General features: G+C 39.7%; 1 protein-coding gene across 1 annotated transcript in view; it reads left to right on the top strand.

The window, feature by feature from the left end:
- RELN (reelin) overlaps nt 1-24,867 on the top strand; it is a gene marked incomplete at its 5' end in the record, with an annotated part of 284,100 nt that overhangs the window by 102,818 nt on the left and 156,415 nt on the right. Inside the window, 3 exons of the mRNA XM_084206102.1 lie at nt 13,001-13,071; nt 21,630-21,662; nt 23,242-23,320. Of these exons, the coding sequence (XP_084062228.1) occupies nt 13,001-13,071; nt 21,630-21,662; nt 23,242-23,320 (183 nt within the window). The remainder of the gene's footprint in view (nt 1-13,000; nt 13,072-21,629; nt 21,663-23,241; nt 23,321-24,867) is intronic.

The following is a 24,867-nucleotide window of genomic DNA, read 5'->3' as shown; positions in this document are numbered from 1 at the left end:
GCAGAAAGACAAAACATGCAGGGAAATCCAATTTAATGCAGCATAGGATGTATTTCTGGAGGGAAAATGCTGCTTGTCCGTCCCTCTTTCTCCTTGAATTAATTGTTTCTGAACTTGTAGGTCCATTCCAATGAAAGTTGACAACAACTTAGGTATCTTTAATAAAATTATCTTGGGTGTCTGAATATAGAGGACCATACTGGGAAGTATTATTGTATACAAATGAAGAATTTGAGGAAGCTCAGGCTTGGCAAGAAGCCCCAGCTGAGTGTGTGTTTAGCAATCTCCTCCTCAGCCAGGAGGGGATGGAGTTGGGAGACCAAGAGAAAGATGGAACCAGCGTTGCTGCAAGTGATGAGCTTTCTGTGATTTCTTAGAAATCACATCTCCTTCCTTCAGGTGTGGAATGACTGTGCACACACTCCTGCTGCATGGAGGTGCACAGGAAAATACACAGAGTCAAACCAGCACCAAATAAACCCATCCTGCTCATGAAGTCCTGAAGCAGCATCATTCAGCATACCTGACACCAGGAATGCAGACAGGGATTCCTGAGTTCAGGAATGCAAGGCTTTAAACAGGATGCTTTTAAAGTATGTCCCCAGAAATTAAAATGGCTTTTTAAAATTTATTTTGATACAAGTTTCACAAGTGTTATTTGGTATAAATGTTTTTTCAAACCATGTGTACTGTTTTAGAGAACTATTAAGAAATGTAGGTGTGGTTCATTTAAAATCCCATTCAACAGGACAATTCTTAGCATTTGAAAAGCAAAGATTTTCTGAAATTTAATGTATTTTGTTGTGCATAATGAAGCAGATGAAATAGCCTGGGGAAAAAAAATAGTAGTTTCATTCTTGCTTCCTAAAACCAACAGGTCAAAGCTCTTTACTGTGTTCCTATTGTAAACTCCTCAAAAGACCAAGTTTCAGCATGAGAAGTATTGAAGAACAATTTTCCACAACACTGCTGACAGCTGCAAAAAAGGAAGGTATTTCCCTGCAGCAAGACAACATGTAAATTTTTCTGGTAAGCACAGATCAAGAGATTTGTGAATGGAAACTCAGAAAAGACTCCTGGTTTGGTTTACTAGAAGTATCTAAAATATTTATAATGTTTCCTGTGGCTCTTAGTTTAGGAATTATGAAGTCAATAATACAGCCAGAGCAATGGTCCAGTGGAATACATATTGAAAGATAGAAGTAAATAGACCTTTTGAAATTCTTAAGCTAAAAGCTACATGTTCACATGTCTCCACTGAGTATTATTACAACATAAACCCGAGATTTTAGTTTAAATGCAAGGGATTGGCCTTAGGTCAATAAATTTTTTAAAATGTTTAAGTTTTTTTTAAAATGGCAGCAATATCATGCAAAGAATCCAAAGTTACTGTGATCTGTTTGATTGAGGGATCCTCAGAGATGGATGCACCTGGAAGCTAAAAGTCACCAGCTGTATTTTAAACTATTTTATTTGTTGTTTGAAATATACTGTTTTTAACAGTCTTTGTACAGGAATAACATAGAGTGATCTTTGCCAGTGGATGAAGTCTGCCTATTTTCTTAGCATGTGCCAAACAAGTGGTACAGCACAGTTAGTGCTGCTATTTTTACAGCATTGTTTTGAATGCTGTTCTCAAATACATCTTATTTTCTTCCGATTTTATGATTGTATTCCTGTCATCCACACATCTTTACCATTCAACAGTTTACTGCTAGTTGTTCCATCCCTCTGATGGGTCTTGCTTCAATTCTTTTGACTCACTGCCACATCCATCCCATTCACAGCAACAAGGTACCTTCTACCTTTTGTTGTATTGTTTTTCTATTGTAGTTTTTCAAGATTTCAGCCATTCCCAGTGCAGAGGTGGGTTTTATTTTGTTTTTTCTGAGATCAGCAGATTCCTGATGATTATTCAAAACATGAAATTGCTAATTACACTTGTAATACCTTTATGTAACTTTTAATGAAATCTAGTATCTGTTATGAATCCATCCTTACTCTGGTCAGTTTTACTTGGATTGCACTGGGAAGATTTATGTCATGTATGGGATGTCACTGCATCCCATTTCAGGGGGCTTTGTCTGGAGCCAATATTTTGGATATTTTTGACAAAGAGAGTACTCAGAAAACCAAGGTTTTAGAAAACCTGTTCAATTTACCCTGACGCTTGTGAATTTATCCCAGGCAGCTCATGGGAAGTGTCCCTTCCATAAGGGAGGAGGGAAATGGACTAAAGGCAACAGTGGAGCTACCACCCAAAGTTGAAGAGTAGAGATATGCAAGAGCAAACCCAAATTTTTTAGTTTTGTTTATTTGGTGCAGTATTTTCACAAAATTTTAAAAACTGTATCACTCTGAATACCCCATTAGAATATCAGTTATGAGAAGAGATCCTCTTCTATCGTCAAGTATTAGCTTGAGTTTGATGTTTTATTAATCAACCATAAACTTCTTAGCTACACAAATTACAGATGAATTTCTCTAATTTCCAGCACCACTCTGTTGTGTACAGCAGCAGATGTGCAAGTCTCCAGTGAATGCCTTCATCTGTAGTACTTGGAATTTGGGATTCCAGACAGGGGAATTTGAGCTCCCAAGCAATATTTCATGTAAAAAGCAATAATTATTTGTGTGCATTTGAAAAGTTCACCTTCCTGGAAACTTTACTGAACTGAATTCCCAGTGTATTCATTTCGATAGGAAACTGTCATTAGCAAATAAATGAAGAGTTGAAGTCTGGTTGTGTTTCACCCAGTACGGCCATTTCTGTGTTCACCAGGGGCATAGGGAATCCAGTGCTGGTGCTAAAGAATCTCAGAGCATCAACAGGATATTTCCCTACAAAGATTCATTCTAGTGTTTTGCTCATTCTGCCAGAGTCTTCTGAAAACAAATCTGTGCTCAGGAAAAATTAGTCAGTAATAAAAAGCAAGAGCAACCATCTATCCTGGCAGTACTTACATTGTTTCTGAGATTTTCTGTTACTCTGGTTTCTTTCAAGGCTAGGGTTATAAATCTCTTCATTATTACTTTACTCTAAGAGAAAGGTTTTAGACTTCAATGTCTTTTTTAATAATGGGTTTAAAGAATTATTATCCACAGTGAATCTAAAGGAGATATTATAGCAGTGTAGCTTAGCAGGTAATTTGTTTCTGAGTAAGACAAATCATGGATTGTTTCCTAGTGAGAAACATGGATTCAAACTTATTATTTTGGAGCAGTATATTATATGGGAGGCTGCTGTCCAAATGAGTTGTAAGTTCGGTGTATTTATGCCTGTGTCAAGTGACTGACCAATTGAAGGTGAAGCTCAGATTTTGTTAAATGCAATTTTGACAATCCTGTTATTATTTTATTATGCAAAAGCATTCACAAATACCAGAACTGGGAGCCTTGATGTGCTGTTAGGCAATGTGGGAGAAGGTGCAGCAGAGCTGTTTGTGTTTTATTCATGTAGTTGACCGTGCTTTGGCCAGGAGGTTGGTCTGGAGACCTCCCAAGGTCCCTTCCAGACTGGATTTTCTTATGATCCTCTCTGGGCTGTGACAGTGAGGGGGAGCCCATGGTTTCCTGGATGGATGAAGAAAAAACTGCAAATAACTCAGACACAGCTGAATGAAACCATTCTGGAGCTGGCAGCAGGGGCAGAGGGTGGGTCCTGACCCCAGCTGTGGCTCACAGAACTCCCACCCACAGCACAGCTGGAAGGCAGCACCAAGGGATGCTGAACTATGGCAACACCCTGCAAGGGGAGTTCAGAGGTTCTGCTCAGCCCTAAGAGCTGCTAAAAGTTGCTGGTTTGGAAAGCAGGGCTGGAGGAATGGACTTGTGGAAGGACACAGAGAACAGGTTAAATTTTAAATTCGACCTCTCCGGTTGGGGTGGGAAAGGCCAGATGTGATTCAGGTATCCATGTGTCTGATGGTCTCTTAATCCCAATCCTAAACCAGCCCTCTAATGGGCATCTCTGAAAAAAGTCTGTGTTGGAGAGGCCAGACTATGCTGTGAGCAGCAGGACCCATGAATCCAAGTTTCCTGTGTGTTTGACTGTAAACCCCAATAGCAGCCACACCACAGCCCTTCCAGGGCCCTCACACCACACCTCAATCCTGCCTTCAACACCTCTGAGGTCCCCAGAAACCTCCTACCCTTCTCAAGTTCAACCAGCTCCTGCCAGGGCTCCACACCATCATCTCTCCAGTTGATGCTGTGTACCTGGTGCCATTCCACCTGCTCCTTTTGCCTGGAGTTCTGTGATACTTCACAGATTTTTCTCTTTTTTTTTTTTTTTTTGGTGGCTGATGGAATTAATTATTGTTCTAAGGCAATATTTCACCTGCCTATTTCTGTTTGTAAGCTAGTATGGTCTTCAGGGATATATGCTTTCTTCCAACTCATAAATCTAGATGAAAATTAAAAACCATGCAGGAGAAATAACTGTCCTATGTATGATTAGTGACCCTGCATTTTTTTTCTTCAGAGGTTCACCATATTCACAGCAAGAATAACAATTCTTCACTAACAACTCTATCAGGTGCTCTCTTAGTTTGATTTTGATCAGTCTGTGAAAGATTACCATGTTTTATTTGTTTTTCAGTCCTCTGAAAACATTTAGGTTGGTGAGAAGACTGCAAAGAAACATCAGATAAGGAGTGTAATATTTCAGAGTTTGGTGAAGCTTTAGGAAGGGAAACCTGCCCCATGTGCTGTGGGGTGCAGTCTGTGGAAATTTTGATTTTTGTATTATTTTTCAAGCATTAGGCTAAAGAGGCAGGTTTTATCCTTCCCTTGTGAGCTGACTCACACACTGTGCATGCGCCAGTTACATATCTGTAATTAATGCTGAAATTAGTTGTTTTTAAGAAAGGGAATTAATTTGGCTATTGAAGATTTCTTTGTGGGAGTTGTAAAGCAAATACAGGGGATAAGGTTCCAGATTTTATGTGGTCCAGCTCATCCACAGCTAGTGGCAATGTCCTTTGGGAGCAGTGGGCAGCTAAATCAGGATGGAGCAGACTGGAGAAACCTTAACTAGGAAATGGAGAGTACAGATGGCATGAGAGCAGTGAAATGAAAAGCTGGCATTAATATCATCATTTTCCCCATGATTTAGGATCTTTTAAAACTAATGTTGTTTTCATCCCAGTATCTCATATGCTATTTCATATTTTTCCTTTTAATTTTAAATGTTTTTAAGTTTTCACTGCGTTAGCTGAGTATGTTATTTATTATGAGCTTTCATTTTAAAATGTACCACATCAGAAAACCCCAGAGCACCAACTACCTCTAAACTCCTGGTTTTCTAGGATCATGTAAAACCTTTGGCACTTCTGGTTGGATACTCTGAGATATCCCCCATGATTAGGGTAAATCACTATCACAGATATTCAGGCAATGCATTAAACATAATAAACTTATTAATTCTTCTATTCTGTGAAAATCAGTTCTCAAGTGATGATTAATCTGATTAGATGCAAACCTTATTTTCATTTCTTTGTTTTTACCAGATGTACAGAACCTCAGAATGATGGTTCTGCAGTTAAATGCAGACTGGAAGGGATCTCAGGATCCCTTTTTAGTCCAAAATCCTGCTCTAAAGAGGGCCAGACCAGGTTGCTCAGGACTTTAATCCAGTCAGGTTTTAAAACACAGCCATGATGGAGAGGAACTGCCCAAGTTCCTTTTGGTGGCTGCTGCCATGGCCCCCCAAAATCACCTCTTCTGCAGGCTCAATGAGCCCTGCTCGCTCAGCTTCTCCTCACAGGGTATGTGCTCCAGCCTGGACCATTCCTTGTTCTCCAGCCTAGACCATCCTTGTGCTCCAGCCCTGACCATCTTTCCTTGTGCTCCAGCCCTGACCATCCCTTGTGCTCCAGCCCTGACCATCTTTGCTCTCCAGCCCGGACCATCCTTGTGCTCCAGCCCTGACCATCCTTGTGCTCCAGCCCAGACCCTCCCTTGTTCTCCAGCACTGACCATCCTTGTGCTCCAGCCCTGACCATCCTTCCTTGTGCTCCAGCCCTCACCATCCCTTGTGCTCCAGCCCTGATCATACCTTGTGCTCCAGCCCTCACCATCCCTTGTGCTCCAGCCCTCACCATCCCTTGTGCCCCAGCCCTCACCATCCCTTGTGCCCCAGCCCTGACCATCTTTCCTTGTGCTCCAGCCCTCACCATCCCTTGTGCTCCAGCCCTGACCATCTTTCCTTGTGCTCCAGCCCTAACCATCCTTCCTTGTGCTCCAGCCCAGACCATCTTTCCTTGTGCTCCAGCCCTGATCATACCTTGTGCTCCAGCCCTCACCATCCCTTGTGCTCCAGCCCAGACCATCCTTGTGCCCCAGCCCTCACCATCCCTTGTGCTCCAGCCCAGACCATCCTTGTGCCCCAGCCCTCACCATCCCTTGTGCTCCAGCCCTGACCATCTTTCCTTGTGCTCCAGCCCTGACCATCTTTGTGGCCTCTGCTGAACTCCCTGCAGCTGATCAGCTCTGCCAAACTGATCAGTTTGAATGCTGTTAAGAAAAGGGTCCTTGCAGAAGCATACATTGACTGCAAGTCCATTTGTTTAATACCTCTGTGTTTGTTTGGGGATTTCAAGAATTTTAAAACCACGGTAACTGCAACATTTCTTCTTTTCATACCAGAAAAGACAAACGCTGCTGTACTTGAAGGATAATTTAGGTGATTGAATAACATCTTCATTGAATATAGGGTTTAAAAGATTACATAAGCAAAATTTAGGAAAAGCAGTATTTTTTTTACCAAAAAAATGTAATATATTCATTAGCTTAGGGTTAAACATAGATTTAAAATAGCTAAAAATATTCAACGCAATAAAAATCTAAAATTCATCCAATTGATGTTTCACTAAATTATAAAGTACAATAAATTGCAAAACCTAAAAAAAGGACAGAGTCTTCTCCCAAAGACTGAAAAAGGTAGAAAACAGGGACCTAGTTGTTGGCAATGTGTCAGTAGAGAGACAATGGATGCTTGTTCTATTATTTATATGAGCTCTCTGCTTGGCAGATGCCACTGCAATAACCCTTTATTTCAAGTATAGAAAAAATAGAATTTGCTTTCCTTTATAATCACACAATGCAAAATACTAATGAAAATGTTGGATTTCCTGTAGCTGGGAAGAAAGTATTGTCCTAATCTGCTTTCAGTTAGCAAGAAGCTCTAAGCATTCCAGTCACATAAGACAGAATTTTTAAAAACCTCACATCTTTTTATTCTCTGAAACAGAAGAGAAAGGACAATGAAAGTGTTTATATACAATTTAAAATGGTGTCTTACTTTTTACTCTCTTTTTTAAGGTATATACATTGTTATGTTGTATCCGTCTTTTGTATATGCACCCTGCCACCAAACAGAAGTTTGATGTTCTTTAGGACAACAAAAAAGGGTTCTTAAAAATTGTAATGTGTAGGGGCTGGAGGTGCCTCCTGTGCACCCCTCTGTTTCCAGTGTTGTAGTCTTAGATTAATCCTCTATAATAACTATAATTATAATTATTTTTTAATTATAATTTAAAAATCTAGAATAGAATCACAGAATAGCCTGCCTGTTCCAGTGCCTCACCACTCTCACAGTAAAGATTTTTTTTTTCCTAATATCTATTTTAAACCTGCCCTCTTTTCAGTCTGAAGTCAGTCTCCCTTGTCCTGTCCCCACATGCTCTTGCAAGAAGTCCTTCTCCATCTTTCCCTTCCCAGTATCTACTGGAACAAAATTTCTGTAGGCCCTTCTCATTTATTTTCTATTTGAGAACGTTTTATTCAAGTCTTGTTTAAAGATAGTCCTTAAGAGTTTCTTAAATCAGTCTTTAATCAACCTTTAGGTTGACTTGAGTCCTTTTCCCACATGTGCAGCCCTTAGAGATAAATTCAGAGACAAAAGACAAAGGCAGGTGGAACTTGTTCCTCTTGCATTTACCCTATGTGAAGGCTCACCCATTAAGTAAGTTATTAGTTACAATTATTTATTTATATAATTTATTCCTGTGAACCACAAACTTCATCTCTGGACCGTTTGCCCCAAATGAAATTATTGTTCTTTGCCCTCTAGCACACACCTGGCTTTTGCTGACCATTTTAGTCCTTTCCCTCTGAAGAATTTTCACCTCTGATTGAGGTTTTTAGAGCAAGTGTGCCAATTCCGGTCTCCTGAACAAATGTCTACATAAGTAATTGCATCTTACTTGCCAAATTTCCCTGACAATTTCAGCTGAATACGGTCAGGACAGATGACTTTCTCTATAACATCTCAGTGAGGAAACCATTGGGGACAGGGAGAGAAAAGCAGAGTCAAAATGTGTATTTCAGAACACAGAGATCTCATTTCTGCTGCTTTAATTAGACTGAACTTGCATGTCAAGTGAAAACTGAAATAACTTGGAGGCACTTAACCAGTAGACAGAAGCCTCCCACCCAAGTGCCTTCGGATCAGCAGCCACCAGGGCTCTGTGCATTTTGCCTGCTGGCCCCAGCACCATCTCCCAGTCAGGTTTGACATGTCAGTCTGACTGCTCTTGAAGAAATTGTCACTGAAGCTTCCAGCCCTGCCAGGAAACACAATCCAAATTGCACCCAGCCTGACCTCACCTCATAACACACAGTAAATGGTCAATAAGCCACCTTTGCAGGGCACTGGAAGAAAATGGTTCACACTCCCAGCATGAAAGGCTGTGCACAACACAGCCACATGTTCCTGAAGGCCTCTTCTCCATCATGCTTTTTTTATTCAGAGAGTTATTTTATTCAGAGATCCCTTCATTGGGCAGAATATATTTTTTAAAGACAGTGGGTTACACAAGACAGCCCTACAGAGATGCTCATGCAAATTTAACAATGCATTAAAAATCAACCCATTAATTTGCATAAGCAAATAATCCACCTCTGGGCAGTGTGGCTGTGTGTCCTTTCCACAGGTGGGGCTGGCAGAGCCAGGCAGCAGAGGCAGCACACAAGGGTCAGCCCCACCAAGCCTCCTGCTTGTGCTCTCCTGAGCCAAAACTCTCTTCAAAATGCAACCTGATAACAAGACCATGTCAGCAACCTATGTGAAGCCAGTGTGAACTATGTGATACTTCAGCACAAAATGCCAACAGCAATCATTGGGTGTGCATCATTTTCTGCTCCAGCCCAGGCTCATAACTTGCCTAGCATCAGCGGTGTCCCCTGCAGTGGTGGGGAAGCCACACAGTCTGTGCTGGCATCAGACCTGATTTCAGAGGGCACCACTGTGGGGCTGGTCATACAGTCGCTCTCTGATTTTCCTGGAGCCAGTGTTGTGAATGTCACCCTGAATTTCCTCAAGTAGAAGCAGCCACTCACCATTAGTAGGTGGCAGAAGGTTAAACTCTGCTAGCGCAGGTAAGAAATAACCTCCTTTCCTTTGATTCTGCAGAAAACTCTCTTTGGAGCACCATGAGATGAGGTATTTTACTGTAGGGCACCTGAGCCTTTTTGAAGCCCCCTTTCACATGAATTTGTCCCAGAGCCTTCCCTCGCCAGGGAAAGGTGCATCTGTGTAAGGGCAGAACAAACACCCAGCATCCTTATTGGCACCTGATTTTAACTCAAATATTTAATAGTGATCTAGGGAGGAAAATTCTTTTAAAAACTGCTGTAAGTGATGTATGAGGTTAGCAATGCCTTGAGCTGCCAGTGAGCCTTGGCACCTGATGTAATCTTTTTGTGTTGAGACCTCTTTGTTCCTCTTCAAGCAGTTCATCCCCTCTTGCAGAGCCCCAAGCACACAGATCTAGGCTAATGGAAGAGTGAGGTTAATAAAAAGAGGAACCTTATTACCTCTAAGTTGTTTTTCTTTCAAAGCTCTCACTTACCATGTCAGGATGTTCCTGTCCTGGGAACAGGATGGGATGTTTCCCATTTTTCTTGTAATTCTCATCCCCTTGGAAAGATTAATTCCTACTTGGAATTTTCTCTGGGGATGTATGGAACATGCATCTTGCCTTTTGGCTGACTAACACGTTAGATCTGATTAGTCACTTGCCCTTTAGCTGGGAATAAATAGCAGACAATGTCAGAGTGGGACTATAGACTGGTGTGGAGCAACACCAAATAGTAGCTAGTAAGTGCCCTTTCTCTAAGCAATATTTAACTACATTTAAGACAGCACAGAAACTTTTCAAAAAACACAACATTCAGTTACTGCATATATACATACATATATATATATATATATATATATATATATATATATATATATATGTCACAAAAGCAAAACCCCAGATTATATATGCATTATATCTAATAGTTGAACAATTTTCTTTCTTTAGTGGAGTCTCTTTCAGGCGTTGCCAGTATTATTTTTGTAATAATTATTATAAATATTATGTAGACTTCAGATGAATATAGGAATTGAAATGAGTTTGGGTATGTCACATGTCTTTATAAGAAAAGAATCCAAATTCATAATCCTCTTCTGTGACCCTCACCTGTCAGGTAAGAACATCACCAACCAAGAAAGTTCCATATAGAGAAGGTATATTTTGAACTTCTTTCTAGAAGTAGCTCAGTTCCTGCAAAATTGTGCTGCATTATTTTCATTTGCTCCATTGATAAAGCACAAATCCAGAGAAAATGGAGCAGATAAAACTGGTAAAGGGGCAGTGGCAGCACCCTCAGCAAGTCTGTGAAGCTGCGCTGTCGGCGCTGATGCCCATGGCAGGACCAACCTGCCCTAGCACAGGCTGCAGCAGCAGTGCCCCTCCTGCACTGCGGCCCCAGGCTGCAGATCACTCCTGCTATGGAACAGCAGCACTTGGCTCCTGGTCTGCATTGTCAAGCAAGGGATGACAGGCACAGAAAGATGCTGATCATTCAGCTGGGTGCTGGCTCTCTGCCCAAATCGCCTTTTTCTCACACGCACGCAGAGATCCAGTGAACAGAGCAGAGTTTGGTATTGTTGGTATCACTCGGGGTTTGTGTGCATTCAGACACATACTCGAGCTCTCCTCTGCATGTGGGCTGTGTTCCAAGGGTTTGCTCTTCTCTCCCTCATAAAGGAATGCTCTGGTTGCCATCATTGTTGGGTACATTCTGAATTGTATCCTGGGCTGTTGCATAAACAGCATCTCTGAAGTCCTGGTCCACTGCTAATAAAAGTTTTCCTTCCCACTGTCTTCAAAGTCCTCTCTTCCACCCTGACAGCTTAGGGGATAGAACTGTACAAAATACCTTCTGTGACTTAGGTGTGCCTTCTTCTTGTATGTTGAGCCAGGAAAGCTCAATACATAAAATTTCCACACTGAAACACATCTGCAAAACCTGTCTCTTGGTGCTGCATTGGCCACAAAGCTGGCTGTGGGATGCCCTGCCATTTCAGCTGTCAGAGGAAGTCATCATATCCACTCCTTCTAAAGAAATCTGGGCACATGTTTGATTTTGGAGATTGTTTGGTCCAATTCTGGCTTGAATGACTGAGTACACCTATGTGGTAAATTGCAGAAATGTTTGTAGTGATCATACAATTCATCACAACAGAGCTTAAATAAATACTTTAATTCATATTTTTGAAAGAGACTTAATGCTCAGCTCTCTTGCCTTTATGTGCTAGAGCTGTGTATTTGTTTTTATTTTACTCTGTACTTAGCATGGTCACTGGTCTTACCAGCAGATATAGAAACGCTAATGTAGAACGATATCATGACATTCTGCTATATTTTATGAAAGTACTGAAAATTCTAAAATAGCTGCAATGGGGACCTGGTAGGGAGTGCAACCAAAACCTCACACTGGTGATGTGAGGCTGGGACTGTGGCCAAAATACTGTCACTGCCAGGTGAGGCAAGCAGCTTTACATCTGCCTCTGAAAGTCCAAGATGGAAAAACCAGCACAGCTCTCCTTCCTCAGGCAGAGGAAGAGAGTGTCTAAAGGCCCCAGGAGCATCAGGTCAGCATGGTTTGCATTTCAGGACACACACATTGGTGTAAACAGAGCTTTCCTACACGTACAGAAAGCAAAGTATATCCCAGAGAAGCTTTCCTTTACTCCTATTTGTATTCTGACAGTTTGAAGGGGAGTTCACACTGGGCATCCACTGTATCTGAAAAATTTAATATTAGATATGTTACTTTCACTCTTCTTCCTTTTCAGGGTAACTGGCCTAGTAGCCAAGTAAAACATAATGTATTTTGATTTTCATTTTCTCACCATTCCTTTCTGGTCCTTTCTGACATTTCACAAGCAAGCTAGGCATGATCCATTAGAGAGAGCACACTGCTGGCTGAGAAACTGCACTCATAAAGGAGCTTTCAACATCTTACTCTTCAACTGAGAGGCTATTTCAAGGACTTCCACATGGATCTATACTGAGTCCATTAATATTATTTAGAGAAAGGCTAAAGAACATGTATGAAGAGTGTGCATGAGTCTAGACAGATATTGGAAGAACTTTTTGCTGAAAGATATCAGACTTCAGACACAAGACTTGCAAATACTGAAAGGTTTTGAAATGTCTGAGATAAAACTGATTTTGTGAAGTATTGCACTTAGAAAAGAGAGATTAAATGTGCAACTGGAAAGAAAGTAAAACAATTAAGAGAAAAACAAATCACATTGCATTATATTTCTACCTGATCATGAGGAAACAGAATGACAAGTTTTGTGGTACATTACATGCCTTCTAGTTTTGGGTCACTAATGGGAATTAATTATTCTTTAGACAAAATTTTGAGACCTCAAATATAGAAACTCTATGTGCAGCTACAGATACATCTCAAAGACATTCTTCATTATGTGCCAATGATTTTATTACCAACCAAACCATGTTGGTTTAGTAATTTTCTTTTGCTATGCACAAAACAATCACTGCAAATTATTCTATACATTTAGAAGAGTACAAAAAGAAGAACACAGAAAGAAAGCAGAATGGGAATTCTGATTTGATTAGTCATGCATAAAGATATACATATACATGTATAAATAAGTTTATATTATTTATTGTTGTCTTTTCTATATTCACAGGGCTACAGCTACTCATAGGGGCCAAGTTATATTCAAGGATGCCTTAGCACAACAGTTGTGTGAACAGGGAGGTAAGAGTCACCATCATTCTAAAAATATTTGGCAAATGTGGTTTTCCATTGTACCTGCATGTCAGTGTTACTCTTTATGAAAGCTATTCTATAGAAAACCTTGAATCAGGATCTTACATTCCTGAAACTGAGTTTCTTTGGCTTCATACTTCCCATTACCTATCCAGGAATCCCACTTTTCCTCTCTGCGAAGTGTTGGGGAATATACAAAACTTTGAGTAGCATTATGCACATGCCTGACATCAGCCTGTAATAGCCAACATTTCTTTTCTGTCAGACCCACGAGCTGAGTTTTAACCCTCAATGTATTAACTTTAAGCAATATGGCTGCAGGAAAAGCCTTGTTTACTATCCAGCTCACACATGTACATGTGAAAAATATGCCTTCCCTTTTTGTGGAAGTAGGCCATTGAATTTTTGCCTGTCACATACAACATTTGATCATTTTTACAGCTAAGCAAAATGTTTGACTTACACAAACTTTAAAAATCTAATTGTTTTCACAGCTTACCCTTTCAATGAATAACCTAAAAAATAAAGGTCCTGTTGTCATCTGTTGTCTACAAACAGTACTTTGCTTTGAACCAGCTTCATTAAGACAGTGAGAAGTAGAGAAGGTATCCATCATTTTTGGTACAGGAGAGAAAGGAATTTCCAGTTATATCAGCAAAATTCCAGTGGTATTTCCATGTGTAAAGAAACAATGAAACATGGACAAATGATTTAAAATAAAGATTTTAAAATGGGAAATGTGTTGTCATATTAATATACAAGAGAAAATCCCATAAAACACATCTCTTAGGGGCATTAGAGCGATAAGGTTGGGGTTTTTTTCCTATGAGTTTGGCAATATAGTTTTTGCAATAAAAAGCTGTCGAACATTATTTCAGGAGCATAACTTGAGTTATTCATATAAGGTATCAATAGCAGCTCCGTGATAATGAGGGAAAATATTTAAACTTTCAACTTCAATATTCAAGTTTTCACTTTTGTTGTAGCTCAGTGGAAGTAAGAAGAGGGATTCAGGGAGGTGAAAAAATGTCAGCTAGCAGGCTAGGATGTTGGTTATACTTTGGAGGAAATAGAAATATGTAACAGAGTGCTGGCAATGAGAAAGGAGTGTTATGGTGATCTGGATGGAAAGTGATTGCCATGTTTTTTGCTGTGGGGAAGGAAGAACATCTGGAGAAATTAACAAGAGGTTAATTAACAGGAGGTTGTGCACCTGTACTGGGAGTGTGGCAGTGCAGTGTTTCAGTGACAGGTGTGTGGGCACCTGGAACAGAAGGGTTGGCAGGATCATCATTTGGGACGTGCTGAGGAGGATGGGGAGGGTATCTCACACAGGCTGCTCGCTGGATGGATGTGAGTCAGCAGTGGAAGAGTGAATATGCAGAGTAATCAGCGTAAAGTGACAAAAACCAGAACAGAAACAGGTTAAATTCTCCAAGGCATAAATGCAGAGTGAGCATGCCACAGCCAAAGACAGTCTGGGGCAGCCAGGACAGGTAAGGAAGGGGGAGGGAAGTGGGAGTCATATTGATGGCAGTGACAAAGAGCTGGCAGTCACCAGGGTGGTGGAAGCTATGCACAAGCAAGCTGAATGGAAATGCATGACTGTCCGTGTCAGAACTGGCAACGTGGTCAAGGAGAATATGGGCAAAGCAACAAGATTTCTCCCTGCTAAAAGAAAATACCTTGGTGAGCAGAGGGAAGCAGATAGATATCCATGTATATCCAGACCTGACAATCCTTCTTCAGACATTCTGTTCACTGAGATTTTAGTGGGAGAGCTGACAAAAGAAATTTTTATTCTTTCACCCTTCTCTGCTTTACAGTTCTGCAATTCTGGAGCATAACCTAACCTCAGATCAACATTTTAGCAACACTTATGTTAGTTAGAACAGTAAGTCCTTATGTTACTGTTTGCTGTCCCTGAGTTCACAGGAACTCTGCAGAACAAGGAGAAAATAGAATTTGGGTATTGGTTGTATTCAGAGTATAAAGGATGTGGAGATGTCCCACTGGCTGCTCAGCTGTGACAATCCCTTTGCTGCCTCCTCCTCCTCCCATCCAGCCTCTGATAGCCATGTCCTGCACCAACTCCCTGAAAGGGCCTTCAGCTTCCCTACCTTGCCACAGTCTCCCCCATCCTTATCCCTTTTTTTGTTTCCCATGATTTTCCCAGCAGTTCTCTTTGCTTTATATACAGTCACTTCAGAGACACCCCCAAAGTGTGAGTTGTCACTGCAGCACCTCTGCAATCTTGGATTTGGCTCAGCAAGGACCACCCAGAGGTGCTGTCCTGTGAGCAGTGGACAGCGTGTGACACCTGTAGCAGTGGTCAGATTTCCCTGCAATACTGATCTGCAAGAGTCTCAGTTTTTCTCTTGGCTCTTCTCCCACATTTTTATCCTCACCGTGGCTTCTCCCCCCTTGGTTTCCTAGCTCAGACACAGCTCCCTTGACTTGGATACTCAACCACTGCATTGCCCATTACCCTTGCTCCCACCCCTTCCAGGCTCTCCTCTGCCTTTTTGTTCTTATTTCTTGAGCACAGTGTGCATTGCATTAATCTCTAACCACTGCATACTATTATCATCCTTACACTATTAGAATTAATTTTCTTACTCTAAGAAAAGAGGCTTTCTTTGAAGTAGACCTTACTTCATTTATTCAATTTTCATCAACACCACTCATGTAAACAAAGGATTCTTTCAGGAAGAATTAGTGAATTTATTTAGATGCAAATATCATATTAATATATATGCAAAACAGCAAGGTAGATTGACACAAATGAGGTTTTATAGTCTGTTTCTAGCCCTAAACATTGCTATACTTAAATCCTGCACTGAATGATGTGACATATTAAGTAAAGAAAAATAAAACCACAGGGTAACTTCATAGATTTATTACAGGATATCTTCTTAATAAGTATGCTCACTGGAGGTGGTATCAGACTTCCTAATGCCTACTAAAAAGGATATACATGAAGATTTGAAAGTAGCAAGGAATCTCAAAAATCTTGTTTACTGTGGTTGTCCACCCTCAGATGTACATTAATAAATCCTGATAGAGTTAATGGAATTTGTGCAGTAAAAGGAAAGTGATTTTTTGTACTTTGAAGAGAATTAGAGGATGATAAAGGGTGGTGTTAAGGGATGGTAATGCCATATGTATAATGTAAATGTAGTAAGAAATGATGCCATAGGGAAAGACACCAAAGAAAGTAAAATAATTGCTTAAGAAGCTCTGTGTTCAGAATATAATACATATTTTAGGAAGCTAAAATATGTAGAGAGAGCTGATGTAAGCTTTAAATTTTATGAGAATTATATTGAAGAAAGGAGACATAAAAATTATCATAGAAAAAGTTAGTCTACAACAAACAGGAAGAAACCCAAACAAAAATAAAAACCATATAAGAGAATCTGGAAAAGGTAGCTGTGTTGTCAATGCTTTTAAGGATAAATAAGGATCATAATGAGTGATGATATTCTTGCCAGTAAAAATATATTTAATAAACCATATATTTAACTCGTTGTAATAGTTTAATAAATGGAAAATAAGGCAAGCTTAGTATTGTGCATGTTGATTCATATTTATTTCTGATAATATCTTGAGAATTGGCTCAGACTCTTTTATTTGAGAACTTTTGCCTGAATGTTTGTGCAAGATCTTCTGTGTGTATTTTGTACCTTGCAAAATTTAGGAACACTCTGGGAAAAAAAAAATGCAAACCAGACTTCCAGATCTCAGGCTTGTATTTTACAAGCTCTGAGAGCAGTATCTTACAGAGCAGGGGACTGGAGAGTAGAGCTGGTGTGAAGCTCCTCAGTTCATGTGTCAGCAAGAATAACCCAGCCCTAGGGCTCCTCACTGACTCTCCCTGGGGGATGCTCAGCCTCCATCATTCAATAGCAACTTTGTTTACCAGTAGAGAGAAAGTATTGGAGGGAGTCTAAATAAAAGCATTTATTTCCCTTTTTATCTTCATCTGGCTGCTAATGACAAGGAGATTAGACTTCATAATCTGCAAAACAGAAGACACCTCTCTCCACACCTCATTTGTCATGGATTGATGAGCAACAGCTGATGGCCCCTGGCTGCAGAACTCTGAGCACAGTGTTTGGCTGGGAGCATGCAGGCATTTGTGTCACTGTAATTCACTTTCCCTTTATATTAAAAATCCCACAAAGTTCAGGGTTCTGAGAAAAAAAAAAAAAGGTCTATTTTTTAGTGGGTTTTAAGAATATTTTCTTATGCTGGACTTTCTACCTGTACCTATACACAGTCTTGACTCCAGAACTCTATGGAATATGACTGTCAATAGTACAAATGGATGTTTCTGTGTTTAATTTGCCTTATGTTTGCTCCTTTTTTCTGAATGGTGACAAATGTTACTGAACTGTTGACTATTACCATGTGTAGTGATTTTGTTTCTTATTTTTTCACTGACAGCGAGACCACCAACAAATTGTTTCTTTCCTCCTCACATTCCAGTTTCTAGAAGATGACATTCCCTTCCCATTTCTTCAGTATTTCCCTCCCTTCCAGTTTAACCAAAAAGGGGCATATTTAAATTGGCTTAACCTTTCAGCAGCCTTATTTCATCCACAGAAAAATTTAACCTTTTACTCCAAAACATTCCTCCATTCTCCCTCATCCCAGTGACACGGAGCCCTACAATGTCCCCATTGACTTTTGAATTCCCCATTAGCTTCCTCAAGATTCTCATGCTTTCAGTCTGACTGTGGCCTTTCTCTCTCTGAATCACTTTGCATTGCATCCTTTCTTCTCTGCTTTTCCTTGCCAAAGGACTGTCTTGTAAGACAAGGCAAGCACTCTACATTTCCTTACATTTTCTCATATTGTATTTGCTGATACCTCTTAGATTGTGACCTCAGTTGGGCTCTGCTTCCATTCTTTGCTGAGTACAATTCATCTCTTGTAAAGCTCTGTATATACCCAGGGTGCTGGTTAAAAATCAAATAATAAATTCATTTACTTTACTTTTTAAAAAGGTACAACATTCTCATTCAAGCTAAGATGCATTTTGGAGCCACACAAATACTGGGTTTAAATTTAAAACCATCCAACCATGCACTTAAGGAACAATCTAACAAAGTGAATAATGGTTTAAAATATGAACTGAGATGGTCTTTCTTTTTCCCTCTCAGTCTGAAGTATTGTATAATTCCTTTTAAATTATAAATGTATGTCTTTGCACACTATAGCTACTCTGCACTGTAGCATTTCTTTTATCTTTGTCATATTGTACAAAAAAACTTCGACTTGAGCCACACTGTATGGCTTATGGAAAAATCCATGTTATTTTAAAGTAAGTAGTTCTATATATTGATTAGAAAGGCAGATCAGAAAATATTTTAAAACAACTACTGCTTTTACAACTAATATTTTTAAAAAACTATTATTAGTTTTGTGCTATGTTTTGAATTTCTACTATTTGTGGACCTTAAATACAGCACTTGAAGATCATCCCAGTGCTGTTTCGCAATGAAATATAAAAAGTAAAGCAGAAATTGTTTATAGAGAGAATAAAGTCTATGTTTATGACTCATTGAATGCTTCCCTCACAGTCTTTTGTCATATCGAGCTCAGGAATTTCAATTACAGTCAGAATACCTGAGGCAAAAATACTTGGGCTTCTTAGATCCTGAAAAGATTCAGGAAACCTCTCCCCAGCATAAAGTCCATACTTGTAACAACAACCTTTTGGTCTAACATGAAGTGTTTGCCTAGTTCTCCCTCTAATTTTTAAATGATTGATCAGTAGCATTAGTATGGACCTGCACCATTTCCTTCCTTTCATTCTATTGGTGAGCAGTTTTGGTGTGCAACATACGATGCATGAGGTGGGAGAGCCATTTCAGGAAATAATCTCAGATCCCAAGTCTCTTTTTTAATCACATAACAGCCAGTTTTATTAAATAATGGTGAAATCAAAAGAGTTTGCAAATGTAAAGATGTCAAGTTTGTGCTATACCTGTGCCTTTTTGCTGAATGCTGAAATTTTGCATAATTTCATTCATGCCTGTGTATCCTTGGCTGGAGCCCTTCCCACAGAAAGCCTCTTTCAAAAGGCCATGCCAAACAACCTGGGGGGAATGATAGCACATCCCTTCCTTCTCATTTGGAGGTCTGAACTGCTCTCCTTGGAGAAGGTGGTCTCTTTCTGTTGAGCTGTTTTCAAAGGCCAATGAATTTTGCTTGGGCAATTGGTGAGTCTGCCCATGCTGTGTCCTGGCATGACCACGCTCCTCGTAGGTGAGACTGGCAGGATGGCTCTCAGCCACCCCTGTGTTCACAGCAGACCACCCCTCAGTACTGCTCTGGAACATCAGGGACAGAGATTTTATTTTAAACCTAGCCTCTTGGAACAGGAGCATTACAAATCCCACGCCATAATGTGCTTCTTTTCCTGCAGGCAAAATAGAGAACGGTTTGTGTTGCTCAATATGGGAAATAATTCAGTTAGTCCAGTTTGATCCATTTCTTTGTGCAAATAATTTTATAAGGTTTCTGGTGAAATTTACATATTCCCATGGAGAAACACAATACATGGGGCTCCAAGGCAAAAATGCAGTTTTCACTGTAGGATTCACCAGTGCAGTCCAGCACTATTCTGGAGATAGTGCCAAGCTTAACATGCAATAGTTGTATTTCTCCAGATTTTGTACCACCATGATGAGAGGTCTTGGCTATTGCTAGAGCCATTATTGGCATTTTTGCTGGGGAAGACAAAGCAGCATGGATGACTTTCCTGTATAAAAATGAAGCAAATTAGCCATGAAAAGGAAAAAATATTTCAGATTTCTGAAACAAAACCAGACTCTTAAGAAGGTCTTTTCTCTCAGCTGCAGTAAAGTTTTCCATGGTGTTTGCAGTTTGTGTGTAAATATACACACACACCCTTATATATACATGCATACATACTTATATATGCCTTTATATATATATATATGCATGTACGTGTGTGTATGTGTATGTATACATACATATGGATATATGTACATAAGGTTAGGAGAGAGATATATATGCACACATGTATGTCTATATGTCTGTGGTTAGTGGATGGTGTAAAACCTGCCACTCCTCTAACTGGTAAGTCTGTTCAATGGAAGTTTTCTGCCTAAGGTAAATCCAGATTGCTTGCCATCATTTTCTGGCCTGCAGATAGCTCATTTGTTGGCTGCTCAGTCTTCTTCATCACCTACTTCTCCACGACATGTTGCAATTTCATTACTTGTAATTGCATGCCTCCTTGTAAACCCAGTATTTAAGGACTAAGCAGGAAGAGAAAAACAAAATTCTTGAGATTTTTATTGGACTTTCTATTCAGATGACTATGCGTGAGAGCTGTACACAGATTGCTGCATTCATTTTTATGTTTATTTTTAATCTGTTTTTAATTTGTCAGATGTTATGACAGAAATTGCAGTAATTCAGTATTTTTTTTGCAAATATGCTGAAGAAATCAGGAGTACTGCTACAATTTAGGTCAGTGCCCAACAAAAAACACAGAATCATCAAATGAATCTTGGCTTAAAAAAGTTCTCTTTTTTGGTGGTTCTATTTTACCAAAGTCCAAAAGACAGCTGGAAATACAGATCCATGGCTGAGGTACTGATGGACAAACAGGCAGCTGCTTCCCAGGAGCTTGGTTATATGCACCCCTTTAGCCTTCATGAAAGAGATGTAACCTACTTTGGACTTAAGTTCCAGCAAGGCTACGGGTGTGGCAGCTGCTGTGGGGTATCTAACACACTCTGTAGCCAGCTTCTAGACCTCCCCAAATGTTTTTATGTAGCTGTGCCCCTTCAGATAGAGCCTGGTTCCATTTGTGTAATGCCACACCAGGACTCCTGTTGCAAAGTGTTGGAAGAAGATTAGTCAACAAACTTGTGCCATTTCACGTGCCCCCCAAGCAGTGTCTTTACAACATTCTGGTGTTTCTTGGGAGGCAGAGACTTACAGGGGAATTGATCAGCATTGCCTGCAAAAACATGCTTGATATAAGTGTTTGATATTGTGATTTGCAGAGTTAATCTGTTACTTGTTGCCCTAGGAGTATTTGGATTACTTCTCCCAATAACATGCCCAGTAAAATGTTGTTCAGTATAGTATAAAAGATCAAAAATGGCATTTGTTACCTCTCCTAGACTATTTCTGTTGTTGAGCCTAATTTCCACCATCTTTGTCAGCCCTTGAGCTATTGAATCTTAATACAAATTATTTTTAACAATATCTCATCATTCTAGACTTTAATTGATCTTTTTTACCTTACTGTAAAACCAATCCTGACTTTTATTTATTTCAATGCTTATTTTAGTTAAGAGAACAATTTTTTTTTTTTTCCTATTACATTTTTGTAAATTTTGGGGTCTATCACATTTTTCACAATTAAACTGCTGGGACAGCTGATTTAAGAGAGTATATCCTGTACAATTTGTTTTAAGTTGAATTGATATTTAATGCTGCAGTTGAGCCCTGTTGATAGAAAATATTAATGCACTGTGTGTCTTTGTTTTCCACAGCCCCAACAGAAGCTCCCTTACATCCTCACCTAGGTAGGTGATTTGTCATTCTTACTACTTAAACTCAGAATCATTGACTTTATTGTAATAAAAAAATCTGTAAAATCACGTTAAACGACGTCTGAAGAATTCAAATAAAAATGAGATTCATATAAAGCTGAATGAATTATATCTAATTCTGATTAGTTGTTTCATCATTGTGATTTTTATTGCTCTTTTTTGTCTTTGACTCCTTGCAGTGTGAGTATATCATGCTGCAGACCTTTTGGTCCTAGTTGTGTATTAGAGCACCTGTTTGCAAGAGAACCAGCACTGGAGCACCCTTGCTATGAAAACAGACTGGAAGAGTTGGGATTGTTCTGCCTGGAGAAGGGAAGGCTTCAGTGAGACATTAGAGCCCCCTTAAAGGGGCTGCAAGAAAGCTGGAGAGGAATTTTTTCAAGGCCTTATAGTGAGAGAACAAGGGGGAATACAGGGCTTTAAAATGAAAGAGGGCAGGTTTAGATTTGCTGTCAGGTTGGTCAGACCCTGGAATAGGTTTCCAGAGAAGCTGTGGTTGCTCCATCCCTAGAAGTGTTCAAGGCCAGGTTGGATGTGATTTTGAACTCTCTGGTGTAGTGGGAGGTGTCCCTGCCCATGCCAGAGGTGTTAGGATTAGATGATCCTTAAGGTCCCTTTCAACCCAAACCACTCTCTGACTCCATGTCCCATAACCTTCAGCGTGGGACAGCCCCTCACACAGGGCAGGGTTACTGTGGGGAAGGTTTTGTGCCAGTGCACCTCCAAGGTGGACCCTGGAGCGAGGCACTGCTGCTCCCTGCATCCCCCAACCCTCGTGCTGCAATTTGATTTGTCCAGGACAGATTCTGGCACTCTTCCTCAGTTTAAGTAGCAGGTCACAGTTACTGCATTCATTTAGTGGAAGGATTTGCAGAGGAGGATCTGTCTAACACAATTGCAGGTGCCAAAGCGTTGGGATTTTAAGTGAGTTTATTGGTCATCATACATAAATGAGACAGTAAATCCAGGTAGAATATTGGAGTCCAGAGTTTGCAGAACAGTGGTGAGAAATATTTGCATAACATAGCTCACAGTTTATGTTCCTTAGATAAGTTGACCTTTACTGCCAGGTCTGCTGATAGCAGCAGAGAAATTCCAATGAGCTCATGGATTTTTGCTTATGAGTTGTCAAAATGTATCCCCTGACTGTAAGATCTGTAATACACTCCTTAGCACTTCCCATCCATTCTTGTGCCCATGTTTGCAGAATCTGGGTTTGGAAGGATTATTTCCTAAACATTCAGAATACCAACAATTCAAAACAAAACTTCTTAAAAGATTTATTGTGTACTTGATGACTCCACCTTTCCATAGCCATCACACTTTCCTGATGGGGGCACTTTTAATTTTTTTGTGCTACTATGATCCATAGTAAGGAAAAAGCCCTATAACTAAGAAACCCTGGCTTTTATAAGTAGCTTAACCAAAAAAAGCAGATTTTTAGACATCTAAAATGCATTTTACAATGCATTTCTTTAGGTAAAGCAACTCTTAGAAAGCATGGGATGATTGCACTGGATTTTTTTCCTATATTGCCTTGTTTTCTTTGCAGCTGAAATGCACAGTGACAGCATTATCCTACGAGATGACTTTGACTCTTACCATCAGCAAGAATTGAATCCTACCATGTGGTGAGTTTCTGCACTCTTTTACAAGCATTTGAGCAAATGAAAACATGCATTGAATGAAATTAAGTACAAGCTAAAGTGTGGTTTTGCTTCATTAGGACCTAAATATTTTGGTTTATTAATTAATTCATTAATGACTGACTGAGAAATTCTAAGCACATTGAAGTGGATGACAAGTTCTTGTTGATTTCAAATTTTTAAATAATCCAAAAATAGAAGTACTAGAGCTGAGCTCAGTGAATGTTTATGAATGAAGATTTTAGTTTCCTGAAAACACAGATTTTTATCAAAAAGGAGAAGAATTTCAATAATTAAACTTTTGTTGTTTCCATTTTTTTTTAAATTTCATGTTGTACATGTTTTTGGTGAAGCTAACTATAGCAATAATTCCTTCCAAACTGAAATGAAGTGTTTCCAAATGGTTAAAAAAAATCGTAAGAAAACCTCCCAAAAAAACCCAACTGAAATTAAATACCTCTGTCTAATATTCATGCAATGAAAATATTTGAGGTTGAATTTCTTATTCCTTTTTTTTTGTAGAAGGCACACTTTTCCAGGACTTGTATATTGTATAAGGAGGAAAACACTTCACTTCTCAGTTCTATACACCAACTTCCAATTGCTAGTGTTTGGGGGGCTTTGGGATTCCTGAATAGGGTCATTCATATTATCACAGTCTGTGCCTGAAACAGCCAGCACAAGATGTTCTTGTTCTTTAACCAGTAGGTGCTATAGAAGAATCTCAACCTTCCCATGCAAAACAAGGCAGGTACAATTTAGGGCAGGTCAGGCAGCAGCTTTATGAGCTGTGAGCACAGTGAGAGAGCTCTCAGACACCATCTCTCCCTCTGCTCCCCCATTCTCTGCCAAGACATTGCCGAGCCCCAACCCCTGCACTGCTTCAGAAAACAAGTGGAGGAAAAATAATCACTCCAATGTTAACAAAGTCAAATATCAATCCCTGGGAGGGGTGGGCTCCTTAAGTCACTGCCATGGTCCTGAGCTGTCCAACAGTAAATGACAGGACAATGTGGAGGGATAACTCTTGCTGGAGCAATAGGAGCAATCCCCCAGAGCTCCCTTAGCTCCGAGGATGGGAGTTGGAAGCAGTGGCAGACTGTCAGCTTTTAGTCAAAAGGAGTGTTCTTTTAGCAAAGATAACACTAAGACAGACTTCTGCATCTTAAATATTAATAATTTTACCACCACAGTGATGATAAAGATCACCATTTAATATATGTGTGCAATGCTCCAGAAGAAGAAGTTATACACTTCTCTTAGTACAAAACTAATTCTTTTCTGTATAGTGAGTGTATATACTGTATAAAATACCCAGATAAACACATCTTGGTCTTAATATGAAGTTTTGAAGGTTGGAGCCTCCTTTTTTATATTTTTTCTGAGTTTTCTATTTCCTTCAATCCTATTTCATAAATATGATTAACTTTATTGTTTTAATTCATACAACACAGAGAAATATTTTACTGAGTTAGTTTATCTTGTTCAAATAAATCATTGATGAGCATTTTAGCACTAACCTGTGTTTGTTA

Source organism: Fringilla coelebs, assembly GCF_963513975.1.
Source record: "Fringilla coelebs genome assembly, chromosome: 5".
Classification (NCBI taxonomy): domain Eukaryota; kingdom Metazoa; phylum Chordata; class Aves; order Passeriformes; family Fringillidae; genus Fringilla; species Fringilla coelebs.
Note: the sequence above shows the minus strand (reverse complement) of the source record. Positions and strands in the feature narration are given on the sequence as shown.